The sequence below is a fragment of the Scomber japonicus genome, chromosome 5 (genome assembly GCF_027409825.1).
Source record: "Scomber japonicus isolate fScoJap1 chromosome 5, fScoJap1.pri, whole genome shotgun sequence".
NCBI lineage: Eukaryota > Metazoa > Chordata > Actinopteri > Scombriformes > Scombridae > Scomber > Scomber japonicus.
The window spans coordinates 23564941-23575716 of NC_070582.1; the positions used below are offsets into that span (position 1 = coordinate 23564941).

The 10776-nt window shown below is 40.7% G+C and overlaps 2 protein-coding genes across 2 annotated transcripts; both read left to right on the forward strand.

The window, feature by feature from the left end:
- spty2d1 (SPT2 chromatin protein domain containing 1) lies at positions 1–5281 on the forward strand. Its single transcript, XM_053319786.1, has 6 exons — positions 1–482; positions 841–958; positions 1066–2625; positions 4106–4265; positions 4355–4432; positions 4544–5281. Exons 1-6 carry the CDS (start codon positions 420–422, stop codon positions 4635–4637), a joined length of 2073 nt encoding a protein of 690 aa, XP_053175761.1. The 5' UTR covers positions 1–419; the 3' UTR covers positions 4638–5281.
- A 644-nt stretch (positions 5282–5925) lies between these two features.
- On the forward strand, positions 5926–9725 carry uevld (UEV and lactate/malate dehyrogenase domains). The gene is made up of 12 exons (XM_053319787.1): positions 5926–6042; positions 6769–6853; positions 6975–7040; positions 7143–7306; positions 7399–7534; positions 7617–7711; positions 7816–7921; positions 8200–8370; positions 8472–8636; positions 8931–9018; positions 9184–9307; positions 9561–9725. The coding sequence occupies exons 1-12, from the start codon at positions 6001–6003 to the stop codon at positions 9723–9725; spliced, it is 1407 nt and encodes a 468-aa protein (XP_053175762.1). The 5' UTR covers positions 5926–6000.
- The last annotated feature ends 1051 nt before the right edge of the window (positions 9726–10776 follow it).

Consider the following 10776-nt stretch of genomic DNA (forward strand, 5'->3'; position numbering starts at 1 on the left):
TTTTCTGTTTCTCGCTGAAGTCTTTACCAACACCCGGCGTTTGTAATGGATGAGTCTTCGCAGTTTTTATTTCAACAGGCTTTATTTTAAAGGATATGGCCCTGGTTTGTTGTGCTATGTTAGTATAAAAGGGCAAATTGGTCTTTCAGGCTTTCTTTTGTTGGCTACGTTTGTTGACTCAACGCAAGGTTAGCTAACTTCGCTAACGTGTGCTAACGTAAGCTGAAGAAGTTAAAGTCGCGTTAACTGTTTAATGTACAGTCTGACTTCCCACTGTCTGTATTTGGTAAAGTGGCTTCTTTATAGCTGCCGAAGTGGCATTTAGATAACGCTTAGCGTTAGCTATAACGTGGTTTGTAAGCTAAACGCTCCTGGGGGGGTTTGCTTGAATCAGCCAGCTTACGTTACCAGCTGCTAAAATGATGGACTTTGATAATATATTGTCCATCGCCTCTCAAAACCAGGGCCTCAGCAATGTCCAGGTAAGTTAAAAGCGATTACTTTAACTCAAATACTCAGGTCAAACAGTAAAAATGAGGATTCTTGGACAACCTTGTGAGCACACAAATGCCAGCTCATCTGTCAGGATCTGATAATGCAGCTATCCGCTAACTGCCACCATTATGACCCTGTATGCAAGGCTTTGAAAACCTTTCCTTTAAAAAAAAAAAAAAGTGCACCAGTCCAACCTAAAGTTGATTATAGTATTTAAAAGAAAAAAACTGAATAGATTTTACCCCCCTAAGACCTATGAGTAAGGTACTGTGAATAGCAAAGTGAGTTGAGTAAGTGCTCCATATTAAGTTAAATCTATTTTTTGTCTCATTTTCTCTTTTACAGACAAAGAGATACAGTTTACAAGCTGGACCACCCAAAAAGGACCCACGGTCGAAAGGTGTAAGTTCTGCTGCGGTACAGGCACTTCTGAAGAAGCAGCATATTGAGACCAAACAGAAAGGTAACAGTATTTGTTTATATGCAATTTACTGGAATTTTTAAAAAATCATATATATTTTACACAACGTCCAAATAATTTCAATCATTTTTTATTTAATTTTTTTTCAGAAATTCAATTGAAGAAAAAGAAAGAGGTACTTCTCGCCAAGCGGGTAGAGTTGAAGTCAGATCGTAAAGCACGAGCCATGGCTTCAAGAACAAAGGACAATTTCAGAGGTTACAATGGCGTCCCCGTGGTGGAGACTCCTAAGAAGAGGAGATCAAAACATGAAATGGATGAAAAATCAGGGGATGGGGAAACATTTAGGAATTACTCAATTGACCCAGAAGATGATGAAGATAATTATGAGTACGAACAGACAGATTCAGAGCCAGAGCCAGAGCCGGAGCCACTGAGACCAGGGAAAAACTCAGGTTTTAGTGGAAGTAGCAGTGGCAGCAGCAAGCCCTCCTCTAAAAAAAACAATGGGCCCACCAAGCCTCCTCCAGCCATGAACTTTGCAGATTTGTTAAAATTGGCAGAGCAGAAACAGTTTCAGCCAGTTGAGCTAAAAACCAAGGTAGTGAAAAAGGAAGAAAGACTCCGCACAGCTGATGAGATAAGGGAAATGGAGATGGAGCGAAAGGTTAAGAGACGAGACAAAGACTCAAAGTCAGACAGAGAAAGAGACCACAAGCCTCAATCTAGCTCTAGTTCAATCAGAAAAAGCACTTCAGACAAGGAACAGAAGAATTTAAAACCACAAAGGAACTCCTTGGAAAAACAAGGTCAGCCCAGTGGGACAGGGAAGAAGTCACATCCAACACTAACAAGTGATAAAGGCCACTCTTCTTCGAAGCCCCCTGCTGGTGACAGAGAAAGAGATAGACCCATCCCCAAGATGTCTTACAGTGATAGAGACAGACCCAAGACAAGTTTGTCTAGTTCATCTGGTGCCATGAATAGCAAAGTTTCTTCGAAAACCACATCTTCTCAGGTTTCAGCCAAACAGGGGGGTGGGAAGCCCTCATCTAGCCACAAATCCAGCACCTCAAGTGACCTTAGCTTCAAAAAAGAAAGCTCATCTTCACTTCACAGAAGACCTTCAGGTATTCCTGGGACCAGGCCTCCTGGTACATCTGTAACAGGTCCAAAATCTCAACATGGGAGCTCCCAACAGACCAGGCCCATCCAGGCTAGCTCAATGAAACAAGGACCTATAGTTGCAGGCCACAAGTCTGGAAAGGGACAACCACTAAAGTCTGGAAATAATTCTGCAGTAAAATCAAGTGGTAATTCAGTGATGAGACCGTCATCGAGCGGCCCTCCTAAGTCAGGGAACCAACCTCAGGCAAGGTCCGGAGGATCCCTCCAGGCAAAAGGTAGTGGTGTCCCACAGGCCAGGCCTGGTGGGAGTAACCTACAGGGTCATCCTGCGGGTAGAGGAGTCCGACCTCCAGGCATGGGACCTGGTCGACCTGGTAATGGAGGACCAATACCTGGACGGCCGACAGGCAGCTTTGGATCAGGACCAGGAAGACCCAAGTGCACTGTGGTGTCAGAGACCATCTCATCCAAGAATTTCGGTGGACCGAGACCAGGAGTCCCTCCTCGGCCAGGCATGCCACACAGACCTGGCATGGCACCCAGAGGAGGAATGCCAACCAGACCTATGAACAGACCACCAGGTAAGAAAGGGAAATAGAATAATTGTGTGATAATCGTATAATAACTTGATTTTTTGTTCAAATGTTAAAGGTGGATTCTGTGATTCTGGATAAAGATATATTGATATTTGAACTGAACAGCCAAATAAATACACTCCTCCCATCAGTGCTCCTTCAGAAGCTTCCTCCAAATTGATGCATGCATATTGCCATGGCAATGACCAAAAGAGAAATATGGCGGAATCAAGAGCGATGCATTAGAGTCACGTCTGTTCCTCTCACACTTTATCATGTGCAGAAAAAAATTATCTCATGAGCACAACAGTCAGTCCACACTGTCTGTAGCCTTAACACTTCTCACTCCATATGCTTTCAGTGTCTCTATCTATAGAGACAGCCGTCTGTCAGCTGTAGCTCATGGGCTGCTGAGAGGACAGCGTCTGGACAAACTGCCTTCACCAGCCTGACTGATGGCAGAAATCTACTCTACCAAAATAGTTTGCATGTCGACACAGGCAGAGACACGGTTAATATGGTTTACATGTGATTTAAACAGCTGCCTGCTCAGCGCGTGTCTCGGACTCGGTGTGGATCAATACATTTAATATAATGCACGCGTATCTGTTCTGTGAGTTGAGTGATGAACGTCGAAATCGTTTCAGAAAACTTCTATGCACATTGGCCGCGGTGCTCTCCCACTCTCACACCCTGCTGCTCATAGGCTTTAGTTAGATGGCACCTTTCAATACTGTATTACAAAATATTGCTATTAAAATATTAATAACTGATATTGAACGACAATGCAGTGCAGCACTTAGGATATGAGCGCTATGTCACATCTTGAGAAGACACCTACTTCATATTGATTTGGTTCGTGTTTCTAGGCAGAACAACTTAAAGACAAGTTAGTCAAGTGTCTCAGCATGTTGAGCACATTCTTGGTGCAGCTGGTTAAGTAGGGGCTGTCTATGTCCTCTACACATGTTCACATTAACAAGAACAAAGTGAAGAAGATAAGGAAATCATCAGGATCAGTTCCACTGCTCATATATAGTAAAATATGCACATACATTCATATAGTTTAGCAGCACATTAAAACAAACAGTTTTAATGGTTTAATGGTTTAGCATATGATGTTATAATATAGTAAAATATAATTCACAAACAGCTGTTGACACTTTGTAAACAGCCTGTAACATCACAATCGGTGGTACAGGGCGAGGGGTTTGTTTTCCAAACTGAATGAAGTGTGTCAGCAACACTCTGCAGCCTTTGTTATTATTCCTGGCTTAGAGAGCAGCAACCTCTCTAACAGATAAACAAAAAGTAATTTCAATGTTATTAACCTTCTAGTCGGAAATTGACTTTATAAACACCAAAACAACTGATACAGTAATTATTGAACCAGCATTCTTTTACTTCCCAAACCAGACTAAAGGTCTTCTTCATAAAGTAGGCCACAACAAATGGAAATAAATAGATTTCTGTATCTGTCTTCCAGGTATGATGTTACCACCTATCACTTCTGCATACAAGAGGAAATATGAGGATGAGGAAGAGGAGTATGACTCAGAAATGGACGATTTTATCGATGATGAAGGTGACGAGCAGGATGAAATTTCCAAACACATTAAGGAAATCTTTGGTTATGATCGAAAAAGGTAAGGGCTATTTCCACATATTCTGGTTACATGTAATTTCACTGTATTGTAAACTGACCTCTTTATTATAAAATGTCATTTGCTCTCAGGTACAAAGATGAGAGCGACTATGCACTTAAATTCATGGAAAGCAGCTGGAAAGATTGTCAGAAAGAAGAGGCGAGGAGGTAAGTTTGAAATAAACTTGAGTCATTTACTGTTCATTTGTACCTCCCGTCCCTCAAACTGATCATATTTAGCATCTTAACATGTTATCTTCTCTCCTTTTGTTATATTAGTCTGAAAATGGCCGTGCAGGAAGATCTGGAAGAGGAGAGAAAAGAGGAAGAGGAGCTGAAAAGACAAAATGCCAAGAGGAAAAGAAAGAACTGAAACACTTGAACTGCGGAGATGAACTGTGTTGCCTGAAAGATGGGGCAGTGGGTCTGCCATCTTAACTGTGACTGTGTCCACCTTTGGCCTATGTTGCTTTCTTTCCGCTTCTTTCCCTTTGTCCGGACAAAAATTAAGTGGATTGACACATGACATCGAAGAAGAAGAATTTTAGTGAAAGTCAACCAGAGAAAACTCAAAGATAAAATATGCACAAATCATTCAGGCATCAGACTGCTAGAATATAATGAAATGTTGTCTCATTCTCCCTGTTATTTTATTTATTTCCCCCACTGAGTGCAGGGTTTACACTGTCAGCAGTCCCAGTTTCTGTGAGGAACTGAGCTGTCAAGCAATGCATTAACATAAAAAAGTGTGATTTTCTTTTTTACCAATAATGGCATACAATGTAAAGCATTCATGATGAGCTATTTTTGAGCAGAAGTTGCAAACTTTTTCACACAAACTTTGATTGTAAAGTCAGTTGAATATGCAGAAAACATTACCACTTGATGTGTTGTGTGTTTCTCTTAAAAAATGATTTGAAAGAAATGATTGCATAAAGGCTTTTATTTAAATGTCCATGTCATGGATGCTATGTCAGAGTTTGACAATCTCAGTAATATATACAGAACTTTATTCTAGAAAGCAATGAAAGCAATAAAATATTGTTTTCATGCCATCTGTTGTTGTGTGGGATACTGTTTAATTCTGTTTTTAAAAGTTGCACATTTTGGCAGGACCTTATTGAATATTGATATAGTTTGGTAAGCATTGATTAAGGGTTTTTAAAATCCTGTTCCACTCAATTTTTTCCTCTCCTCGATCCTTCAGTTGGATGTTGGAATTTCACTGTGCAGAGTTTGACAGTAAAAGGCTGTTTTCACACATCATCTGCTAAAAGTAAAAAGTTTCTCTGGGCCAACTGAAAATCAGATTTTTTAGAGGTGGATGTCAATCCTGGTCCAGTATGTGTTTCTACAAGTGTGACATAGAAACATGAAGCTTCTAGTGCACATACGCTTAAAGTGAAGTTAACAGTGAAGTAGGAGACATCTTAAAACTTAACAAATGAACAAAATTTACATGTGTATATAGATTGTAACATTTTTGGTGAGGTTTAACGAGTAGATTATATTGTTAAAGGATATTGTGGATTGCAGGTAAAACATACACACACTGTTGCTCCACGCAGAGCGTTTGCGTGTGTTTTGTCCCTTTGGCTCAGCCGTACCTCAGTGGGCGGGACCTCTCTTGACACGCTTAGCTACTCCACAAAGTTTGCGGAAGCTTGTTGAAGTTGAAGTGTCGTCAGCTGGAGCCAAGTCACAACAGCTATTTTTATTTGTTGTACTTACAATAGATGGATCTTCGTGAGGAAAAAGTGCAGCGGATCCTGTCCAAGGTTAGTTATTAACTACACAAAAAGCTGTCTAAACTTTAAAACCGGTTCGAGTTTAAGTGTTTTAAGTATTAAGGCTGGTTAGCATAGCAGGTTAACCCAAGTCAGCCTTCAACAACCGGCTAAACCTGCTCTGTTACTTCACATGTCCCGAAGAAAACGGGGGAAACACGGATATGTTATCCAATATAAGATGGAAACAAACTGTTGGTTGGCATCTTTCTTCTAGTTCAATCAAGTCAAACTAAATCTAACAGTGAAGGTATAAATCACTGTCTTTGGTGGGTTGTTACCCCTGTTTCATTCAATTATTGGTAAAGTGATGTACCAAATTGTCAAACAGATGTCACGTGAAAGCTCATGCTTATCTGCTCGGTCATCCTGTCCCGTCATGACTGCTGTCAAAGTGTGTGAAGGTCGTACAAAGCAGCTCATATGTACAGTATGTGTGATGTGAAGCAGCCTGAATGATCTGCTGAACCCTTCAGTCGGCTGGCATCACTGAGCCATGAGGTTAAAAGCTGCTGACACAGCCATTCAGTAATGAGTCAGAAGGATAATGTGACAACGGTTGAAATGTGTGGGCTGAAGCTGTTCACAAAAATGTAAAATGTCCAGTGCTGACCATGAATCAGAGTTAGTAATGCACACATGTACTACAGACATTTATATACATGTCTTCATCTCAGCAATCACAGATGAGTATTTTCCTTCCCCTCTTGATAATAGTACAAATTCCACGATGTCGCAGTTGAGGAGCTGCAGAAAATCCATCGCATCCACCCCGGTATGATACCATCCTCAGGCACATACAGTGAGTTATGAATTTTTTTGGAGGATATAGTTTATCCATCTACTTTCAGAGCTTTACATTTCTCTCGCACACATTCCAACTGTATCTCTGAGAGGTGATTTGCTTCTGTTATGAATTTCAGCGTTCAGTGATGGCACCCAGAAAGATCTCCTGAAATTAATTGGTAACATCCCTGTCAAGTATGAAGGTAAGGTTTACCTCTTGAGCCTGCTTAAAAAGCAGCTTGGCATACTTGAATTAGTATGATGTCATTATTATGTACTGACGGCAACATCTCTGTCCCTAAAAGGACGTTCCTACAACATCCCCATCCAGCTGTGGCTTTTGGACTCATTCCCTTTCACCCCACCCATATGCCTCCTGAGACCGACCCCTGAAATGGTCATCAGAGAAGGCAAGCATGTAGACTCCAAAGGACGGATCCACCTGCCAGGGCTGCACAGCTGGGATTTTGTACGTTTTTTCGCTTTTTGCTACAAGTTGATATAAAAAGTTGGACATTTTGCATTGTTCTAATCAGTTTGGCTTCTTTTATTTTGGAACAGCCCAAATCATCTGTGGTGGGTCTTCTGAATGAGATGATCCGTAAGTTTGAAGAGGATCCTCCACTGTCATCAAAAAAAGACAACAAAGACCCCCATGAGCTTCTGGCATTTGTCTCCAATATCCAGATCAATGATGGTACTTCACTTGATATTTCAGCTATGCTGTTGATGATCAATAATTGGACTGCTATTGTTGGCTTAACTGGTGTTTGTTTCAGGTGGAAAAAGACATCATGATCAACAGATCAATAAAGTCTCAGTTATTGGTGGAGGAGATTTAGGGATGGCATCAGTGATGAGCATTTTGGCAAAGGTAATCACCTCCTTTTTACATTATATGTCAGATTTCAGTTGATACAACTTGAATTAAAATGTAAATTTTTCAATCTCATGTTTTTTTCGTTTTTTTCTTTCTAGTGTACAGTGGCTAAACTTGTTTTTATTGACATTGCTGAGAGTTCGACCAAAGGAGGCAGCACAGACTTAGAGATTTTCAATCTGCCGACAGTCGAGGTATCCAGAGGTGCGTCACTTTCTACACTGTCACACAATAATGTCAAAGTCCGAGTCACCGCAGATGTTTGATTGTTTCAACAGTCTGCATTATGCTGAGGTAGAATGTAATTTAAAACCTGGACTTAAGGCACTGTATCTCTACCAGCAGCTGCTCTGTGGCTGTGCTTGCACTTTGACCTTTCTATACAGAAAGATAAAAGAAAACAATCAGCTGTCTGTCTAGTTTGTGATTAGAAACAACAAAACTTTATTTTTCTATATGGTTTACTGTCTCTCTTCTGTTAGATATGTCTGCCTCTGCAGGCTCCAGGGTTATCGTGGTAACTGCAAACGCGTGGAGCAGTGAGCAGTCATACGTTAGCTTGGTTCAGACTAATGTCGACCTGTACCGAGGAATCATTCCAAATCTGGCACGTCTCAGCCCCCATGCTGTGATGCTCATCGCCTCACAGCCAGGTCAGTGATGGCAACACAGACACGTCCTCTGAGGTACCGGACAGCTCTGCTCGTTAACCTTTCCCATTGTCAACTTTATTCTCTCTCTGCTCGAATTCCAGTGGACATCATGACCCACGTCGCCTGGAGGCAGAGCGGCCTGCCACCGACACGGGTGATCGGGCCGGGGTGTAACCTGGACTCAGAGCGACTCAGTCACATACTGGATATTAACCTGAACACTCACAAACAAGCCTGGGTCATAGGAGAACTCTCCGACAACAAAGGTGAGCCTAAAAGGATGATTCAATTAAATATTTAGATGGAAGGCCTTAATTTTCATGATGAATATTTTATGGAAAGTGTGTAGCCATTGTTTTCTCCTATGCTATTTATAGAAAGTGTGTGGCCATTGTTTTCTCATATGCTATTTTCATTTGCTGTTTGTTTTGAATAGGATTGACAAAACCAGTAATGCTGCATTACCGGCTAATCTCGTACGCTCTTTCCATGTTCAAGGCGTCTACCATGCCATATGTAAATAACGCATGATTGAGCCTGTGTGTGTTTTTGTCTTGCAGTCGCTGTGATGAGTAACACTGGGCTGAGCTCCAGTACGCAGACAGAGATCGCTCCAGGATCCAGCTCTACCAAACCATTGTTAGACAGGTACAAGCATGATTTTTGAAGTTGGAGTGAGTCTGTTGTGTAATTGTGTGATCAACTGGATGTGACATTTTGACAACTTATAGGAATTCAGAAAGTTTAAAATAATGAAAGTAAAAAAATCTTTTCTGATATGTAGTACTTTTTTTTTTTTTTTTTTGTTCACAGAGCATTTGACATGATGAAGAATCGAGGTCAGCGTTCATGGTCTGTGGGTTTGTCCATTGCTGACATCACAAACAGTATCCTGACAGATAAGATGAAGACCCACTCTGTCTCCACACTGGCTCAGGTGTGTCTCATTCTCATATATGTTAGGTGTTATGTTTCACTATATTCATTTCCTTGTTTGTATGAAGTCAGGAACTTCAGTGCTATTAACTCTGAGGTGCAGATGTGGTTGTTTCTCATCCACAGAGGACTTAAGCTTGCTTATTTGATATATTAACTGTGACTTATGCTTTTTGAATAGATCACAATCTGTACTATTTCTCAGGAGTAGATTATCACACACTTTTTTTTACGGTGGTCTTTGTTTGTTTTAGGGCTGGGGTGGCATAGGTGCGGAGGTGTTCCTCAGTCTGCCGTGCATCCTGGGATCTAATGGGTCCACACGCCTGGCTGGAGTGTCACTGGGACAGGAGGAAGACTCTAAACTCAGGGACACTGTTACCTCCCTGTCTAACCTCATTAGTCAGCTTAGGATATGAAGGATATAATCATAACCCCAGTTACTCCCTCTGAGTAGTTGTTGCTGTAGGTGGTAACACACTGTCAGCAGATGAACTACCCCACTAAATCCGCTACTTATACTACTGGAGGTTTGAAGTTACTATCTAAGATACATTTCTGTTGTCCTTTTAATGCTGTGTATTCACTGTGGGTAAAAACAAAAATAACAATGTACTGATTACTCATTTTGTAACATACAAAATGGGCAGTTTAGAACGTGAACATGAATGTACTGTTATATTTCTCGAAAGCCGTAAAACTATGCAAAAGCATCTAAATAACAGTGATGCTTATAGTTTTTAATAATTATATATTTTTGTCACTAACAACAACTCAAAGTGCATTTGACCTCGTGCAATTTTGCCAAAGATGAATTTACAGGTATGTGTATATGATGAAGTATAGAGCATGTAGATTGTATGCTGCAGGTGTTGATGGTGAGTCAGTGGATTCTTCATTGATGAGATACAGCTCGTGCTATTTTTGCTGACTTAACTGTATATTTTTTAGATTAAATGTCAGTATCAAAAAGCTTTTAAAATGCCTTAATATTTAAAATGTATTGCTTTTTACATTATGTAAAAAACCTTTGCACTGCTGTAACTGCTGTAAGTTATGTATAGTAACATGATTTTTTTGGGTGTGCAATAAATATCTGAAACCAGATGAGGCTTGTCTCTGTGGGAAGACAAGAGAGCCAGACAGCTGAGGTTGATCTTTTTATAATAAATCTCAAATAAGTGGTAGCATATACATGTACACAAGCTTTGGTCTGAGCCCCAGTCTCACTGATGTCAACCATGGTCATAACTGGTGATCAGGTCACATGACTAAAGATAGTCTAGCAAGCCAAACAAGTCAAAATCCATGTTGTTGGGTAAGAATCTACACAAATGTAGGCGGCAGTCAGACCAAAGTTCATGAACAAACCATAAAACATCTGTTAACATCACTCCCAAAAATGAAAACTGTTTTTAGCTGTAACTTCCTTGTAACAGAACTGAATACTTACAGAGAACTGCAAAACCT